We start from the raw sequence: 19,302 nt of genomic DNA, 5'->3' as shown, positions 1-19,302 counted from the left end.
AGGTTGCAGAGGATGCACAACACAAGGAGAGGAACAGCCTCTCCCCAGTTTCTGATCACCCCAGCAGAGGTGCTTTACCCAGCTGTGGGGTTGTGGAGGTCTGCACGTGTTCTGCTCAGCATCCAGCACGGAGCAGCATCTGGCACAGCTCATCCAGGAGAGGAGAGTAACAGCAAACACAGCAGAGTAACGTACTCCAGGAGTACTTAGGTGTCAAAAAATGCAACAACTAATTTTTACGGCCTTTTATTAGAAAGTAATGTCCTCTTGTTAACAGCACAGAGAGAAAATAAATGCTACAACACAAAACCACCTGGGACAAAGTAAATCCTCTGCTTCCTCAGTGTCTCTCGGTTTCCTGCAGGAAGCCCACAGACTCCAAGAAGGCCATGATGGGGAGGACCACACAGTTAAGAGATGTTTTGTGTTCTGGTATCAAAGTATGTTACCGGTTAAAAACACGGTGAAGAATCACTGCCTGATCTTCCACTCCACTGTCCGCTGCAGCTACCAAAGCGTTAAAAAAAACTATAAAATTATGGTATTGCATCTTGGCACTGCCTCTCCTCCTCAGATGGACAGAACACCCCTCAGAACAACAAGGTGAGGTTTCAGAGAGCAGGATTCCCCCTGGTACCTAGTGTTGGGTATTCCCAGGGGGGCCAGCAGCATATCAGCATGGCTGCAGCTGAGCTACACTAACAACCGTCCCAAAGGCTGTAAGAAAAGGAAATTTATACACCAAATTTAACAGACTGATCTTGACACTGATTACTTGGTGTAGGAAAATTGACAGACCATTTGAAGCCTCTGCCTTGGCTGGAAGTTCTTGTGTTGCAGATCTGTGCTCAGCCCAGGGTGAGGTGAGGAGCACGTGCCTCCCTGCTGGGACAGGGCAGGCCAGCATGGAGGGACTGCACGGCACAGTCCTGGTTACTGAGCAGTGGTCAGGCATGTGCTTCACAATTTCTGCTGCTAGTGTTATCACTGTACTTCCCAGCTGGCTTATACATCATTAAAAAAGAAAAAAAAAAAAAAAAAAAAATTCCAAAGAAAAATAGTGCCCATTCCACAGCAGTGGGTGTCCAAGGCCCATCAGCATAACACTGTGTCCAGTCCCTTAATTCCTCAAAACCACTGACCCAAAACTACACTGAGACCATTCAGTAAGCCCAGACTGCACCTCAGTGGGAAGGTGCACCAGGTGCTGGGAGTGAGGAAAATGCAGCAGGACTGATACCTGGGATGGGACAACACAACCAATGATCCAACACTGTGCTGCAGAGAAAACCGAGCATTCTGCTCCAAACACTGCTAACCAGATCAAGGAGAGGGAGGGCAGCACCAGCAACCGTCGACAGTAATGCTGTGGGGGGTATGCTCTCACCAGAGTGGAGAGGACATGCATGTCCAGGCATCTGTCCCGGGTCAAGGATGGGAAACTCCTTAAACAGCTATAAGTATGGAATGGCAAAGGGAAGGGGAACAGGCCTCACAGCTCAGCTCTAATAGTGTCGCTGGTAGGAGCCCATCGGTTGCTGGGCTGAGGACCCTGCTCGCCCCTGGGCCACAGTTTGGCTCACGAGGTGGGAGAGCGCAGGACCACTCTGGATAAGGGTGTCCAAGGCTTTCTGTACACTGGGGTTGTCAAAGTTGATACCAGAAGACACCGGCCTTTGAGCGGGCACGCTGCCAGGCGCAGGGAGGCGGGTCTGGTGCTGACCATAGAGCGGCTGAGGTTGTGGGGGAGCCCCAGGCCTCGGACCCGCGTTTCTCGAAGGGCCCGGCAGAGCAGGAAGCTGCGCGCTTGGAGTCTGCAATCTCTGCTGAGCCTGGTTTAGGTTTCCAGCGCTCATCTGTGCTGGCCGGGGCTGCCCACCAGCCAGGTTGGCAAAGTTCTGGTTGGGAGTGCTGCCCGAAGAGCCCGCGGGGGCGGCAGGACTGCTGTTTGCCACGGCGGCTGCCGCTGCTGCCGCCCCGCTGTTGAAGAGACTGAGGATTTTTGCCTGAAGCTCCTGCTGAGGATTAGAAGAGGACACTGGAACAGAAGGAGTAGAGACCAGAGGCTGTGAACCCTGATGAGTCTGAGAGCTTGGAAGGCTGGACTGATTACCCAGTGATGATCCTGAAGGTGCCCCCAAAGACTGTCTTGACATGGGTGCTGGGAAAGAAAGGAAAGGTGGTTAAAGCTCTGCAAATGCTCTTAAAGGGGCATCTAAAGAAAACTCGTGAAACAGCTACACAGCATCAGTGAACACCCACCCTCTGATCGGAGCTGCACAGCTCTGGGAACCCAAAACCGCAGAACTGAGTGTAGCAGCCCAACCAGTTATGGCAGTCCCTGAGTGCCCTGAGAGAATCCACTATAAAAGGTCTTCCACATGAAAACTCTAAATTGTCTCAGGACTCCCAAGGACACATCCATCTCAGTAAAATCGTGCTCCCAGGCTCCTCTGCGGTCCCAGAACTCTCCTCCTGTCCCAGCCCCGAGGGCCACAAACCCCATGATAAACCTTGCCTGGGGCCGAGAGACTCACCCTGCAGAGACTCAGTGCTGCCCCGCAGTAACCGTTCCTTCCGGTCCCTCAGGTAATTAATGACTTTATCTATCTCCTCAGCAGTCAGGTAGCGATTGTCTGCCAGCAGGTTCAGGAGAGCCTGGATCCCGGGAGGGTGACCTCCTCTGACACCCTCCTCCATGGGGGGTGGGCGCTCCCGCTCCTGCAGAACAGCTTCGTCTGCCATCTTGGCAGCCTGCCGGGCGATCTCCTCCCGCTCCTTCTCCCGGGACTCTGTTTTGTAGCGCTCGTAATTCCTTGCCACCAGCACCATGGCATCAGCTTGGGGCATGTTGCGGTGTTCTGCACAAGGAAAGAAACACTCTGAGTGACCTGAAGTGACACTGAGGGAAGTGCCGTCTCCCTCAATCGCCAGCACAGCACAGTCAGCAGCAGGCACTGCCCAGGGAGTGCCAGTGCAGACTTGGGAGCTTCCCAGGCACAGGCAAACAGTTACATTTCCAAGGCCAACAAAAGGCCCACAGTTATCACCCAGCAAGGCCAGCCTTTCCTTCCAAGGCCCAAAGCTCTATGCAGACATCCTGTCATCCCAGAAATGTCTTTCCCGCCTCTCACCACTTAAAAGGGAAAGCAGCTCCCTCTACCTCTCACATAAATCCTTGGCGCTCCAAGAGGAGACAGTTCCAGTCACTTGACTGCTAAACCCTTGGACAGACCCAAAACTTGCCCTCTGAAGGCTATAGGTTTTCCAGAGGAGGACAGCCATGGGAACACTTTTGTTTCTGTACTGCCAACACCTTAACACTGTGTGTGCTCGTGCAGGTGGGGAGGAAGCAGCACTGGCTTAGTGTCACATGGTTGCTCACATTCACCACTCTGGGACAACAAGCAGCAATCGAGTTCTTCTGTGATAAAATGAATAATGGCCAATTCCAACAGTGTGTTTTGAGGTCATTATTTCAACGTCCCAAAGCACACAGGCAAACATTCCCCTGAACACAGATTTAAGCATGGAGATCAAAAGAGCCTTTATCTTCCAAAAAGTGCCCAAAGCTCTGGGCAGGGCACTGTTCATACCTGTAGAACATCAAATCCTGCCAGCTTTTTCCACCTAACAGGAAACTGGGGTTCATTTTGCACAGGTTGTGAAAGAGTTCCCTGAAACAACCACGCAGGGAAAGGTGGCCACAAGCGGTTGAAGTGAGAATATTTAATCTCTGGAATGAGCTGTGGGTGAACTAATGACTGGGGTTCCCACCAGGTCTGATACACCGGCAGATCCTGTGCAGAAAAGCAGCTTTGGCCTCCTGCCAGAGGTTTAACAGGTGTTAAACCAAAGGAGCTAAGAGTTAAAACCAAGGGCAGTGGAAAGCCCAGAGACAGTGTGCGTGAGCTGTGCTCCTTCAGGAAATGAGGGAACCCTCCCATCACATCTGCATCTGTTGTTAAAAGAAACTGGGCTTCTCCAGTCAGTGAGCACACACCAACCACTGACTGTGCACTCAGACGTTTCCTCTCCCAGATGATCTCCCAGAACATTACTTGGGAACACAGTAAAGCAGAAATAACCTTTGAAAGCTCAATGTCAGTCGAACCAGTCACCTGTGCAGACAGAGTATATGAACAGGCCTATGATCAGAACACAGGCTGCTTTCCCAGATTACAAGGCATTTTTAATACCTACACCCACCCTCATGCAACAACCAAGTCACCCCCTGAGATGGAAAGTGATGTGACAAGTGTAATGGCTCTAATAAGTAGAGCGCATATACCCAAACACTTTGTAGTTCTTTTTTTAACTCCTCCCAGTTTCATTATGAGATCTCTAGCTTAACCAAATCTTTATTAAAATACATTTGAAATCTGTCCTGTAATTTGTCACATTCCAAATAGGCTCTCTTTGAGAGCAACAAGTGATAGACTGAGGTTGGGCTGGTGTTACTCAGAGATCTCCCAGAGCAGTGCAACCATTTCTAGCACTGGGGTCCATGACTTTTCCTGAGACAGGAAGGCTGGCAGTGTTAGAAGCCAAGAACACGGCTGAGATTCCCTCTTGGCAGGAATTACACAGTCCTTTTGTCAAAGGGCAAACAGAGTATTATGGGAGCTTGTAAATAATGATATTCACATTTATGACACTGTGTCAAGTCATTAATAACTACTTGTGTGACAGCAAGGACGACCTTTGTCCTGTGTGATTCTGCCTGAAAGAAAGGTTCAGAGTGACCACGCAGTTCCCAGCCTACTGAGACCTCAGTACCTTGTGGGGTGCCAAACATGATGTTAACAGTGCAAGAGCGGTGAACTTGATGCTGCTGGGTGATGACAATGGCAAAAGGAGACCCTCCTCTGCTCACATCGTCCAGGGCTTGCGTCAGTGACATCTCTGTGTTGAGGAAGATCAGGTCCACTACCATGCCCAGATCCCGCACCTTCCGTCCCACTGACTCCGCGTACTCCCTGTCACAAAGCAAAGCCAGCAGTTTAACACGCCAGTCACACACAGAAACAGAAGCCTTGGCACATTCACCCTCTCCTCCATCTCAGATTCGCTTTTCTGATGACTTGCCCGACTTCATTATGTTTATCAGGACAGTACTAAAGCAATCCCATTACAGTAATAGAAAAGCCCTTATTCTGATCTGAATCAGTCATTTCAGTTTAACTGAAATAAATTACAAATCAAGCTTTGGCTTAGCTAAGAGAGAGTGTTTGCAAAGGGATTTACACTATTAAAAATTTGTTCACACAAACATGTTTAAACTGAACTCATTAAAGGAGGAAATTTATGCCTGCAGAAGTCCAAGGGATAGAGAGGAGAGAAGCCAACCTACAGAACTCAGCCTGTCATGACAGGTTGATATGAAGAGTGGGTGGAAAAGTATCAGGAGAAGGTACAGAGATAGGTAACAAGGGGGAAATAAATGCAATCACAAGATACATTTCCACACCTCATCAACATACATTCCCGGAAGAGCAACAAGGAGCTACAGCTTTCTGGGGGCTCTAAAGCCGCATTTCTCAAGAGCAACCCATAAGACAAACAGCCTCAAGGCAGGACTAAGTTTACATCCATTCTCCTCTACCATGCAATAATAAAGCCTGTTGTAACTATTTGCTTACTTTGTCTGTTTATTCACCACTATCACGGAACAATCCACAGGTCTCTCTGCATCAAAACGCCTCTTGATTTCCTCGTAGTACTGACGGTACAGCTCCTCCCGGCGCCGCTCCTCGCGCTTCAGACGGTCTGAAACGAGCCGCAGGGACAGAACAAGGGATGCCCTTTAGACCTGCTCAGAGGGGCACAGAACACCACAGGGTCGGCACTGCGGCACCCCTGCACCCTCCCATTAAAGCGTTCCAGGCACTCACCATCTGAATTCACTGGAGGTCTGTCGAAATGGTCCTTGTAGCGGTCGTAGTAAGAGTCGTCCTTGCGCCGGTAATAGTCCTCAAGGCGCAGGTAACGGTCGTAAGATTCATCTCGTCTGCAACGTTCACAGACACAGCAAAGGTTTCCATGCTCCAGCACAATCTCAGGCAGCGCATCCCACAGACACCGTCCTCAAGTTTAATATCAGAGGTACCCACCCACTCCCCATAGCACAACTCTCCCAGCCAGGGCGATTTCCTCAAAAACTGGACACCACCCAAACCAGCGCAGCCAGTGCGGCAGAAACACCGTAAGAACTCATTTGCAAACACGATCCGGCTGAGCTTACCTGTACATAGGGTCTCGAGGGTCTCTCATGTCCCGCGGATCCCTCACATCTCGCGCATTTCTCATATCCCGCGGATCCCGGTATCGGTCGTACAGTGGCTCCCGTGGGTCGCGAAGATCTCTAACATCACGCGGGTCCCGCAGGTCCCTCGGATCCCTGATATCCCGCGGGTCTCGCAGGTCCCGTGGGTCCCTGTGGTCTCTGGCGTCGCGCATATCTCTAGCTCGAATGTCTCGAGCGTCTCTGGCATCTCGCCCGTTCCTGCCATCCCTGCCATCCCTGGGGTCCCTCCGTGGGCTCCCCCGAAGAGGGGAGCGGTCGCGTCTGGCATCTCGGCCATCCCCGTAGGCATATGGCTCTCTGAGGAAAACACCAGGGAAATTCCGTTAGCCTGCTAACCACACGAGTACGGTTACCCCTAGATCTCTTACCTGAGGTGCCAAAGTGACCCTTCTCTCAGCAGCTGAATCCTCCCTCCTATCCCACAACAGCAAAAATTACCCAAAAATCGTGTTTTTGAAGAAGTCTGGAGAAGGTTCTTAATTCTAAGGTTCATTCACAGTCAAACAAGACCCAGAAAGCTCCTTAATGGAGCATCACTAAAAGTGTAGAGCACCTGTGGAAGAAGCAAACAGGCACTTCAGAAAGCACGATTTCAAGGCCTCTGTCCTCCAATGTCAGCCACAGATCATCCATCAACCATGTTTTGCAAATTCCCTGAGAGAATTTAAGGTGATGTAGGCTACTACCTACAAATATGTGATAGCCAGGAGCGTTCAAGGGATCCATTAAATTCACTCCTCAGTGACAGCAGAACACCTGACATAACGTTACTGGCGTATGATTAAAAAAGGAGCAGCTTGTGACCAAAGACACTGCAGGTTCCATGTTGTGGTTGTGTTTGTGCTGCTGACAGAAAGCAATAACAGCTACTGCCGTGTCCTGGATTTGAGGGATATTTCCGTAGAAAGCCAGTCTTATGTTTATGATGCCACACGTTAAGAGGGTACTAAACCCAACCAGCACTGCATCCTCAGCAGCCGCAACAGGCTTCTCTGTTGGATCTGAATGATCCAGCTCATTCAGACTTTGTACTGCACTGTCTTCAGAGCCAAGGAAGAATAATGTTCCAGTCTTCATCTTTTCCCAAAACAGTAGTGTTTTTTCCAAGTTGTACTCTGTTTTCCAGAAAAAACCACAACTTCACTGTAGTCAGAGTCAAACGTAAAAAAAACTTGCAGAGAAACTACTGAGCTTGATGTGTTTGGAATATTCTTTCCCCAAAATACTGACAACCATCAGGAAAAAAAACCAGCTTTTTGAATCTTTTTATTTCCCGAACTTGACAAGACTTTTACAGTTCTCAACCAGCCTAATCTAGTTTATGAAAGACAAGCAGAAGGTAAGTCTGTGTCTACTGCAGTGCAATCATGTAGTGGTCACCTGAAGAGAACAGCAAGTTGGATGTGCCCAAGCTCAGGGTCAGGCAGAGTGGACAGGAACAAGATGGAGGAGCAGGGTCTGTGGACGGACTTTGGAGTCGGACACCCAGCTGTGCTGGGGGCACACAGGAGTGCTGGCGTTCTCTGTTCCCGTGTCAGATACAAGTCAGACTTTAGGACAAACTAGAGTTGCCCCCAAGAGCATAAACAGCCTCCTCCTGTAAGAGACACGTTATTTGCAGACAAACAACTGCAAACTCTCTCAGCCTCTTGGACAGGCAATGTGCTTTTTGTTTGTGATCTGCATTGAAACCGCATCCTGTGAGACTCATGGCCCCCTTCCCCCCAAACCTACAATGAACGATGGCAGAAGCTCAGGGCAGACTTATGACTTGCTCTAATGGAGGTCGATCTTTCCGTAGCTGTGAGACCATTTAGCAAAACAGCCAGATGCAGGGGAATTGTTTGGCATATGACATTTATTCCGCTGGAGTGGGGGTGACCAGAACAGGCCACATTCGTTATCCGCAGAGACAAGAAGATCCGGAATGAACAACGCACGCCTGTGACAGGAATAGAGACGTGGCACAGCTCCCCTCGGCTCTCGTGCCCACGTGGCTGCCTGGCTCCAGGGAGGTGGCAGCACAAAGGCACAGCTCCTTCTGCTTCCACACCTCAGTCCCCATGGTCCGACTCCTGCAGTGTCGGCACCACTACCCACATCTGCTCGGGACGCGGCACCGCCATCCCGGCAGCGCAGGGCTCAGCATCCCGGCTTGACAGCTGTGATTCCAGGCCACGGCGTGGGCCACACTCCATCGCCCACAGCCATGCCCAGGACTTGACGACTGAGAGCTCATTGCCACCCATGTCCGTGGTTCTGCTTGGGACGCGGTGCTAACCACATGGGATGACCACGGTGTCTGCAGTGCCAGCTGGAATCCAGTGCCTGTCACAGTGGCACCAAAGCCTTTGGCAGGCGTAGCAGTTCAGTCCAGAGCCTGGTGCCCACAGCACCACGGCTCACGTACCTCCAGTGCTCCTTAGGGCCACGACAGGGCATGTCACAGAGGCAGGATGACAGAGGTTCCGATGCCCATGGCATCAGTGCCTGCTGCTTGTCCCTCTGCAGCACAGTCCAAGAGGACCAATGCTCTAGGCACGGGCGCCTGCCCCTCACCCCTGCAGTGCTGCACGGTGCCATCAGTGGCACGGGGGCCAAAGACATGCCATCAGCGCCTGCTGCTCATGTACTCCCAAGGTCTTCACACCGGCACGGAGCACACCTGACTCTGCCTGGCCCAAGGTTTGCTGCACCTGTCCCAGGAACCCACAGAACAAGAGCTCTGTGCCCAAAGCACTTCCTGGGCCTGACACCCACCCACTGCTCTCTGCAGGCACATTTGGCCCTGTGCAGGGTAAGTGTAGCACACAAAAAACATAAATGGTGCCAAGAATTGAAGCTACTCATTCTCTGGGCCTTTTTTTTTTTTTTTTTGGTGTAGATGTCCTGCTAGTCACACTTTTTTCTCATTTTTGGTAATTTAACAGGTCAAGTTAGTAAAGAACACCAGACACGTGGGAGCTTGATTACCTTCAAGTTCAACAAGAATCACTCCTTTGTGTGGAAAACTTTACAGTACAGGCACACAGGGCAGATGCCTTATACCAAACTACACCACAGCACGTCTCTGTGTGCTCCCTATTAATGCTGTGGAAACTGAAGTAGTCCTCCTGTGGCAGGTCAGTCCATGTCTTCTTCCCTTGCCTGTGACTTCCTACACAGAGGGAAGTCGCACTGTGCCCACCGAGGGGTAGTTAACCAGAAACTGGAGGGTACACGTCAGTGACTGCACAGAGGGGGCTCCAGGCACAGACAACACAAGTGCAGGTGCAGGCAGGACCGTGCAAGAGACATTTTGCTCTGTCTTGTGCTTCACTGAAGTGCTCTTTCCAGTCTCATTCTTGCATTGGAAGCTTTCACCATCAGAAGAGGCAAGACCCCGAAGTCCTCTGCAGCACTCCTGCTACTGTGCTGCAGCCCTTGGTGTTCTTTAGCTGTGCCTCGGCTTCTCTGATGTTGGAGGTAGGAGAAGACATCAAGGATACTCTTCTTCACAAGTCTCCTACAGGCTGTGCTGCAAAACCTAACGCTTGGCTGCAGTAAGAGCAGCAGACATGAGGTTTCCCTCGTGCCCCCCCAAGGTGTCAGAGCCAGAAGGGCTCCCAGAGGTGGAGCAGCCACGTTCCAACTGTCTCCCCGGAGCTGTTTGAGTGGGGAGGTGGCAGTGGGGAAGAGACACAGACATTTAGCACAGGCCGCTGGGCTCATGCCCTGGAGGCCTGAATTCCTAGTACAACTCACTGCTTCCAGGTACTTTACCTTCGTGTCGGACTGGACCTTGATGAAGCCTTATTCATATTTCTTCTTTCCACTGCTTTATTAATATCTGTAAAGAATAATCAACCCATCTGTTCAATGCTATGAAACAAAAAAAAAGATCATCAGCACAATTCAAATGAAAGCAACTTAAGCTCAACAACACCCAGATGGTGCAAGAAAATCCATTCAGCAGAGAGACATTGTCACTTTGACAATTTTTTATTAAGTTTAGATAGTACAACATAATGAAAATTTCATGGATTTCTCTGACTTCAAAATAGGGTGGACAGCTTTGGGTGAAGTTTTAACCCTGCATGTTCAGGCCTACATCCAGACTCGTCGTTCCATAAGAGAACCTCTTTCTTCTGCAGTCTATGAGCGAGCAGAAAGCGACTCATGGACTCTAGGAGAAAAAGCAGAGTCTGAAAACCTCCAAGAAAGGTCTGATGGCCAGCACAGTCTTAAGTTCACAGCCAATCCTGTTCAACGGAGCATGCTGCTACCCTTGTCGGAAATAATCCAAGGGTTCTCAAGTGGCACTTGCAACTGCCTTCCCAGGGACTGCTGCAGTTAAGGTGCACAGCCCCCACCGAGAAATGGGATCCGGGAGCCTGGAGCACAAGCTCCTTATGAAGTCAACATGGTGCACTCAAAACACCACTGTTAACATGATGCAAACTGAGGCAACAGATGGGAAATTTGAAAAACTGGTTGGCTTCGGAACATCTCCATGAAAAACACCATGAAGTGAAACACAAAGAAGTTAAGAGAGCTGAAGAAACAGAGTCTTGTTCTCAACCAGCAAAAGTGAAGTTGCCCAGAACTGGCAGGGACCCACACTGTTCTACTGTTAAGAAACAAAGTCTCCCATGACAGCTGACTGGAGATGAAAGAATGCACTGGAGTGGGGCAAGAGCAAACAGAAGTGACTTTGGACATTTTACTGAGAGCCTTTTAAGGAAAAGAACAAACCAAACATAGGCCCTATCTGCTCCCTCAGAATCTATCAACAATTAACATTTCTGATGAGTTATTTGCATTAACTACTCTCAAGCCCTTGCAAGAGAATAAACATGCCACAATGTCTTTAGGCAGACTCAGTCTTAATGCTGTAACTTCCCAAACTATCCTCTATCATTTTCAAGACTAAAATTGGAATTAAGGGATCAGGTCTAATTTTTGCTCTTGTTGTCAATGAAGCAGTAGCATGTTCCCTTTCTACAGGGGGAGAAAAATGAGAACAATCTGAACATTAACTACAACTGCAGCATAACAACCTTCACAGGACCCCAAAGTATCTCTCCAGGAACAAACAGAGCTGCAGCTTCTACTGTCACAAACTACATGTGAAGGATATTTACTCTCTACATAGTTTTAGTCATTAAAGATAGGAAAATACTTCTGTGCATCTGTGGGAATACCTGTATGATGCTACACTGGAGTTAAACTCTCCCCAAACCTTCTACCTTGTTGAGTTATTAGCAATTATATTTAATACTCAGGCTGCACGGCTGAAGTAACTGTTCTCCTTGCATTTATTATTTAGTTGGTAATTTTTTCCTCTTAAAGTCAAGTGTTATCTTTAAGTAAGACACTAGTTGCTTTCTTTGGTTTAAGATTATTTTTATTTTCTGTTTTAAGATGCCATTGCAGAAACCTATTATGATGTTTACACTCAATACATTTATTTCAAATAAAAAAAAAGTATTTAATTCTGCACAAAAATACTTAACTGGAAGAAAAAAAAGCACCTTTGACAGGGATCCTTCTCTTGTGCAAAACAAACAGATTTAATAACACTTTATTTAATGCGAATAGCATTTACAAGTCAAGTATTTGAACACTGACAAAACTTCAGGAAAAAAAAAACCAAAACAAAAATCTTCTATCCTGTAGGATTTTGAGATGATAAGGCCACTGTAATCACAGTGTAACCTTCTGAACAAACACAGGTGACAGGAGTTTCTGGAATCACATTCCTATCTCAAGTGCAGCAGTGGCATTGAACTAGGGCTTATCTTTTAGCAAAACATCAAATTCCAATTTAAAAATCTTCAGAGCACAGAAACCACCACAGCTCCAATAAGTTACTCCAGAAGCCAATTACTCCGCTGTTAAAGAAAACTATTTATTCCCATTTAAGGAACTGTCACACCTATGCCTACCAGATTAAAACTCCCTCATCTCCAGGTCTGCCTGTAACACACAGATCACATCACTCCTTTCCCTCTTGAGGCTTTTGCTAGTTTTGTTCTTTAACTCTAAACCTCTCTCAGGTTCTTCCAAGGCTTCTCCAATTCAGCATTATCCTTTTTTGAACACAGCAAACCAGAACTGAACACAAAATTCCAGCAGCAAAACCCCGGAGGTACCGAAACCTGCCTGCTCGCACACCTGTGTTCTGTAGGGCCAAGGATGTCCAAAGCACTGGCCGGGCACAGACCTTCCCTTCTGGCTTCACTGAAAGCTCATGTCTGTCTGCATCCAGCTTAAGAAGTCCAGGCCCTTTCACCATCAGTGACTCAATCCTCATTACTTCATCCTCTTTTTAAAACACTATTTTCTCTCCAAGTCACCTATAAAAGCACTGTACGGCCAGAAATCAGTTCTTCCAGACCATGGCTCAAAGCACTGAGAAATCCCATCTATGTCACACTGAGATTCACGTGAGATCCATTTAACTCTGTTGGTTTTAACTGTTCTAGTTTCTTATCAAATCAAACCCTTTATAGCAATCTGTACATCTGCTTCTTCCAGCCACAGAGCTTGCACTACTATAAGTTAGATTTATTTTTGGATTGGTACTAATCAATTGGTACTAATCAATTCCCTTCCCACCAGTGTCAGGTGAAAGAATCCCTCTGTTTCCAGGCGCTGGTGCCAGGCTCATCCCATTTACGCTGCCTATTGGCTCACCTGCAGAACTCTACTGGCTCCTTGGAAACTCCCTAGCTTTCCCAGGCTTGTGGAAAAACACCAGTAACAGCCTAGGCAGGTCTGCATTTCACTGAGCCTCAGAGATGTCAATTCTTTTGAGAGGTCTAGTTTTGGTATCTGCAGTTTTACCTCCTTTGTTTTGCTACTGAAATGGAAATTATATTAAACACACCATCTGCCTCTTCAAAAACAGAGAGCAGAAACATTAACTGGTCCTCTCCAGTTAGAAATTTTATCATTTCCAGTCAGTTACCCCTTAGTTTCTAAAACAGCCACTACACTTGGACAATGCTGGACATCAATTCCTCTTGTATCCTTCTATCCTCCTCGTCTATTTGCCTCCATTTCCATCTCCAGGCTCCTATTTTTTACTGTACACACACCTTCCCACAGGATACTATTTATTGCTCCTTTCATTCTTTTCTAAGTCAAACTGTTTTGCTTCAAATTAGCATAGGCTTACTTCAAAGTAATTTTTTTCCTTCCATTTAGAAGATTACTCGTGGATTTCTAACCATTCATTGCCATTTAAGTCTGCTCCCAGCACATTTAGCAGAATTATCTTCATCTTTATGAAAATGTCCTTTCTAAAGTACTCAGTATTTATAGCACTGCTTAACAGGCTGGTTCCACATGGGCAAAAATCCGAGTTAAGGTTACTTATCCAACCAACCGCTAAGTGCTGTGACCAATTTCTCCGAGCATGTCAAGATGAAGCCCAGTTTTAGTTTACAAATGTTATTAAACTGTGCTGGAGGTTTCAAGGATCGCTTTCCAGGGCTTTACTTGTTGCACAGTTTCTTACCCAGGGTAACAGAGCCTCCCGAGCACTAATATGTAAAAAAAAATCAGAGTAAGACCCAGGCAGCAAGGTGAGCCTTCACCCTGCAGGTGAAGCACAGAGCGGGAACTCAGGAGGCAAATCCACCCTGAGGAAAAGCGATTTGAGACTGAGGCCGGGCAACTTTGAGGGAGCTTTAAAACCAAAGCACTGTTTCTTTCTCCCGAACGCATGCTGGGGGTCCGCAGAGCGCGCAGCAGTTTTCCTTACCTAATCTATACCCTTTATAAAGGCGACCCTTCTCACCGTCCAGAGCGGCCTGGACATCTTCTAGACGGTCATACTGCACGAACCCATAGCCATGGTACATGCTGAGGGCTGCAAGAGTTAACAGCAGGGCAAGACCGGTTACAACCACGCCACAGTGCCGCCCCACACCTAACCCCACCAGCTCAACTCCCACGGGGGCTCTACCCACCTCCTGGGAAAAAAAACAAATCCACCAGGATCAAAATGCAGAGCTCAAAGGCTCTGATACACTCCCTTCTGACAAGGCAGTGACCAAAATACAGCCCATGAAGTGACCAGGATTTGATTTGAGAGGCTATGAAGTCACTTGAGAGCATTGTAGCATCACACCGTGACCCCAACAGCTAAAACATAGCTGATAGATTTGCATTACGTTTGAGCTGTAGTGAAGGAATGGCTTTTCCAGAGAAAATTATCATTAAAAGGTCACTTTTTAGGAACAACATTAGTCACTCCTCTCATCACCATCAAACAGCATTTGACAAGCGTGAAGGGATACTTCTCACTGAAATCCCTGCCACAAAAAGCCATAAGATAATATACTAACCCCTGATTTTGCCATATTTTGAAAATATCTCTTCCATTTCTTCACGAGTCATGTGGTCTGTGGGCAAATTGCCGACAAAAAGTCTTCTCTCTAAATCCTGAGGATTGGTGCTGTTAGTGAAGTCGCTCTGTTTGATGCTATTGCTCTTGCGTCCTCGAGCCATTTTGCTTTCGTTCCAAATCCAACTCTTCGCAAAAAAGAAAAATGGCCATGCATATAATTTCAATCCATGACATTAAAAATTAAACTGGAACAAGATTAAACTTAACAGCTTTGCAGACTAGGAGCCAACTGGGTCTGCTTGACGCAAACTTCACTCCAGAGAAATCTTAACACGAGGGACACAGAGGTCAGGCAAAAAACGTTCACTGCAGCGTTTTGGTTGAGCTTTTCTGTAACACCGAAAGGTGGCAAACCTAATTATTTTGCAGATAGGTTTTTAATGGTTTAACTCCAAACTAAGATACAAATAGCACTAATTTTCCACTAAAAAGCCTTAACTTTAAGCTTTTCAACACACCCATTGTTGTCACATCTAGTTCTTCAATCCGCTGCCAAGAAGCGTTGAAATTTATGCAATATTTTAATAAGCGGAAAGGAAACACTCATTGCAACATTGCATAACAGCACCCAAATATTCCAATAAGGCTCGGAATGAGGCATCAGGAAGTACTGCTGAAACGCTCCTGAGTGACCACACCTGGATCACTTCACCAAACGTGAAACCTCAGCTTTCCAACTGCAGAAAGCACAGCTCCTCACCCGCACCCCTGTTAGACAGCAAACCCCTGTCCCCGTGGAGGTGGCAGCTCCCACAGCAGGCGGGTCCACAGCTGGGAATTTAATCCCACCCCCCCAGGTAAACGCTGCACCCTTCCTCACCTCCCCCATGCAGCAAAAGCACAGTCCCTTAGCCCACACCCCTGCACACAGCTGGAGCAGTCAGCAACATTCACTGCACAAACTCACCCAAACAATTACAAAAAACGCCCCAACAAACAAACAAAAAAAATAACAAACACCACCAAGCTAATAAAAAAACACCACCCCCACAATTCAGACTTTCTGGTTTAAAATCCACCACCAGATGAAGCTCGAGGAAATGGATAACCCTGGAACTTTCAAGATGAACTTGAAAGTTTGAAAACTATTTAATAAAGTTGTCCTACTTCCTAAACATTCACCTAGAGGAATGCAGGATGGGATTTTCTGCTTGCAGCATGCAAGAAGCCTGGAGAAGGAAAGCTGATGAAATTTGAGTGTATCAACAGAAACTTCTCCTGTTAATCACGTGGTGCCAACAACCACCACAATCCCTCGCAGCAACCCAGAGGATACAATTTAAAAGTCATCTCTAAATAAACGAGTCAAATGTCCCAAAACATAAACCCAGCTTCATGTAAATACTTTTACAACACTTAACTGGCATGAAAAATACATCTACTCCAGATTTGAGACATAAAATTTATTTATTTATTCTTTAAAGATCGATCAGTTTCACATTTGTATCACTCTTCCCATTTTTTTGGGGAAACCCTGCAGAAATGGGAGGCAGAGAACGGCTCCCTGTCTAATAAACTTCTTAAAATCAACTGCCAGAACAAGGAGGAGGAAAAAAACCCAACACCCAACCCAAAATCCAACAAAATTCATTCTCTCTATCACTTTTGCCCCAATCCTCCTGCAAGTTTGTCCACACACACGCACACAGACACACAGTTTTACCTTCCCCATCAGAAGGACCAAATCCCATCACATTTTCCTGTATGGAAGCACTGGATTTCTATTCCACTATTGCAGCTCAAGCTCTCTTCAGCTGAGGGGAAAGAAGCTTTCAAAACTCCCCCAAGACGACAAAGCGGCAACAAAACATGGAAGGACCCATCTGGCCCGAGTTCCCATGAGGAGCAGGATGGATTCTCCAGCTCTGAGCACCACCAGGCACAGGGATGGGGACACAGAGCCCCTGCAGGGGCCACATCTGTGCGGGTGGCCTCGGGATGTCACAGACACACACAGCGAACAGGTGTCAAACAGGCCCCCAACTGCTGGTGGGACATCCCACTTCCAACATAAAAAGCTGTAAAAAAACCTCCCCTTTTCTTTTCCTGAAGGGTGGGGCTGGCTGAGGAAGAGGGTGCAAGAGCTTTCCACGTGAATTAAAACAGGGAGCCTTTTTCCCCACTTCAATCAATAAATCCCCAACACTCAGATGAGTTGAGTTACTCCAGAACTTCCATCTCAAGAGCATTTCCTGGCTCTTACCATTTCCCACGCAGCAGATCACAGAGTTAAGGGCCGTTTAGCGATCATAAGACCAGAATAAATGAATGTTGTTGTCCCAGCTCTGGCCACGTTACACCAGGTGAACAAATAATTCCTACATTAGATCTTTTGGTATGGATGCAGCCAGAGAGGCACCAGGGCAGCTTAAAGGTGCCAATTCCCCGCGGAGGAACTACGACAGGACAGCCCAGGGCACCTCCCGTGCCAACAAACACTCTGGAAGTTAATTAAAGCCACATCTCTAAAACCCTTACACTTAAACCCAAAGTTGTTTATTAGCAGCGCTACAGCTTCGGGAAGCAAGGCTCTGCCGGAGTGGGGCACTGGAGCTAATTTGCCACAAGCGAAACACGACACAACCCCGCCAGAAGCCCGCGGGCCCGGCAGGGACGGCCGGCACCGAGGCCAGAAGGCAGCAGTGCCGAGGAGCGGGGGGGGGCTCCCCTCGGGGCCGACCCTCCCAAAACCCAGGAGAGGTTCCCGGGGCACCGCCCCGGCCCGGCCTCCGCACACGGTAACGCGGGCAGCGCCCCCGCCTTCCTCCCGCCCGACACCGCGGGCCGCCCGCGGCTCCGGGAGCGGCGGGAACGGGCCGCTTTCCCCCCGGGCCGCTCCCCCCGCGCGTCCGCGGGGCTCGGGCGCTGCCGGCCCGCCCCGAGCCCCGGCGATCCCGCACCGCCCGCAGGCCGCGGGGCGCGCCCGGCCCGGCCCCAGCCGGCGGGCGGGAGGGACCGGGCCGCCCCCGGGGGCTCGGTGCAGCGCGGCCGCGGCCCCGCAGACTCACCGCCGGTGCCGCAGACTCCCCGCCGGTGCCGGAGCTCCTCAGAAACCCCCCGCGGGTCCCGGAGCCCCTCAGGCCGCCGCCAGGACAAAGGCGCCACCCGCCGCTGCCGCGCGGCGCCGTCGCAAACCGGGGGAGGGGGCAGCGCGGTCGCTATGGCGACGCGCGTCGCTTTACGGCGCGGCGGCGGGCCGCCCGCCATGCCTGCCGAGGCAAGGGGTTGGATCCCGCGTGCACCGCGGGCCGCGCCGCAAGGCACGCCGGGAGTTGTAGTCCCCGGGACGGCGGGAGGATGCGGCCGCTGGGTGGCGCTACCGGACCTGCGCGGGGGAGGGACCGGGACCGGGATAGGGATCGAACCGGGATAGACCGGGATTGGGATCAGACCAGGACTGGGATCAAACCGGGACTGGGATCAAACTGGGATAGACCGGGATTGGGATCAGACCAGGACTGGGATCAAAACAGGAGTGGGATTGGGGGCAGACCGGGATTGGGACCAGAATCAAACAGGGACTGGGATCAGGCTGGGACCAGGACAGATCGTGATTGGGATCAGACCAGGACTGGGACCAGGATAGACCGGGATTGGGATCAGACCGGGAGCAGGATTGGGATCAAACCAGGATTGGGATCAGACCGGGAGCAGGATCAGGATCAGACTGGGATTGGGATCAGACTGGGACAGGGACCGGGATAAGATTGTGGTTGGGATCAGATTGGGACCAGGACCAGAATCAGACCAGCATTGGTATTGGGATCAGACTGGGATTGTGGATCAGACCAGAGGGCGGGGATGGGATCAGACGGGGACTGGAGCTAAGACCGCTCAGGGGTCGGGGTCCCTGTGCTGCACCCCCAGTCCCGGGGCTGCCCTGAGCAGCAGCACTGACGCTGCTCTGCCCTGCTGTTCGAGCACCAGCTCCTGTCAGAGCCACTCCTGCCGCCCAGGAGCACCGGGTCCCACTGCCACCCAGGACCAGAAGCAAGGGGCACTCACAGCCTGGGGCCACAGGGCATCCTGCCCAGCCAGTACCTGGGGCCGTGGGGACTTCCCAGGCTGGGCCCAGGGGAACTGGGCCCAAAAATCCCCTCCCTGCGACTGCCACCACCCTCTGCCCTCCAGATTCCCCCTGGGACCCTTTGTGCTCCTGAGCGAGTCAGTTCTGGGAAGTGACATCAGTCTAGGGAGTTGGGGAATCCAGAGCACATGGTTGGTTCCCGATTTCCCTGGAAGCAGCTGCGGCCTGGCGATGGCCACATGTGTCTGCCAGCCCGGGAGACCAGGGAAGCGGCTGCTGTGGTGTGTCCTCTCAGGCCCCGCGACAGAGCAGGCACAGGGTGGCTCTGGGGACAGGGTGGCACCGCTGTGTGTGACTGGGGCACCAAGGGATGCTGAGGAGCTGCCATTCACTGCCTGGCCACCACCATGGAAAGGGGAGTCCAGGGAACATCTCCAGAGCGGGCAAGGAACCTGGAACTTCCCCGAGGGCTGCTGGAAACCCTTCTGGGGAACCGAGACAGAAGAACAGCCAAGCCTCGGTGCTGTCACCCCTTCCCCTTTCAGGGCTGACGTGTTTATGGCTCGTGGT

At 49.9% G+C, this 19,302-nt stretch overlaps 1 protein-coding gene across 2 annotated transcripts; it reads right to left on the bottom strand.

Annotated features, from left to right (window-relative positions):
- Window positions 1-230: 230 nt before the first annotated feature.
- Window positions 231-17,842, bottom strand: NCOA5 (nuclear receptor coactivator 5). 2 transcript variants are annotated; one of them, XM_050313823.1, is made up of 10 exons: window positions 17,714-17,842; window positions 14,644-14,830; window positions 14,058-14,165; window positions 10,070-10,136; window positions 6,245-6,604; window positions 5,895-6,010; window positions 5,643-5,769; window positions 4,780-4,979; window positions 2,538-2,861; window positions 231-2,161 (listed from the first exon to the last, which is right to left on the bottom strand). In XM_050313823.1, the coding sequence occupies exons 2-10, from the start codon at window positions 14,804-14,806 to the stop codon at window positions 1,506-1,508; spliced, it is 2,121 nt and encodes a 706-aa protein (XP_050169780.1). In that variant the 5' UTR covers window positions 14,807-14,830; window positions 17,714-17,842; the 3' UTR covers window positions 231-1,505. The 2 variants fall into 2 exon arrangements, with proteins under 2 accessions (XP_050169780.1, XP_050169781.1); XM_050313824.1 differs by lacking the exons at window positions 14,644-14,830; window positions 17,714-17,842 and having other exon boundaries at window positions 10,070-10,472.
- Between the last annotated feature and the right edge of the window lie 1,460 nt (window positions 17,843-19,302).

The sequence above is a fragment of the Myiozetetes cayanensis genome, unplaced genomic scaffold (genome assembly GCF_022539395.1).
Source record: "Myiozetetes cayanensis isolate MyiCay16 unplaced genomic scaffold, myiCay2020 scf19, whole genome shotgun sequence".
Lineage (NCBI taxonomy): Eukaryota > Metazoa > Chordata > Aves > Passeriformes > Tyrannidae > Myiozetetes > Myiozetetes cayanensis.
This window is presented reverse-complemented; position numbering and strand designations above follow the sequence as displayed.

Excerpts from the sequence above, each read along its gene's own strand:
- NCOA5 (XM_050313823.1), bottom strand. The coding sequence starts at position 14,806 with ATGGCTCGAGGACGCAAGAGCAATAGCATCAAACAGAGCGACTTCACT. Across the intron at positions 10,137-14,057 it reads TTATAAAGGGTATAGATTAG|ATATTAATAAAGCAGTGGAA; the intron begins GTAAGGAAAACT and ends TATTCTTTACAG. Across the intron at positions 2,162-2,537 it reads CAGCACTGAGTCTCTGCAGG|CACCCATGTCAAGACAGTCT; the intron begins GTGAGTCTCTCG and ends TTTCTTTCCCAG.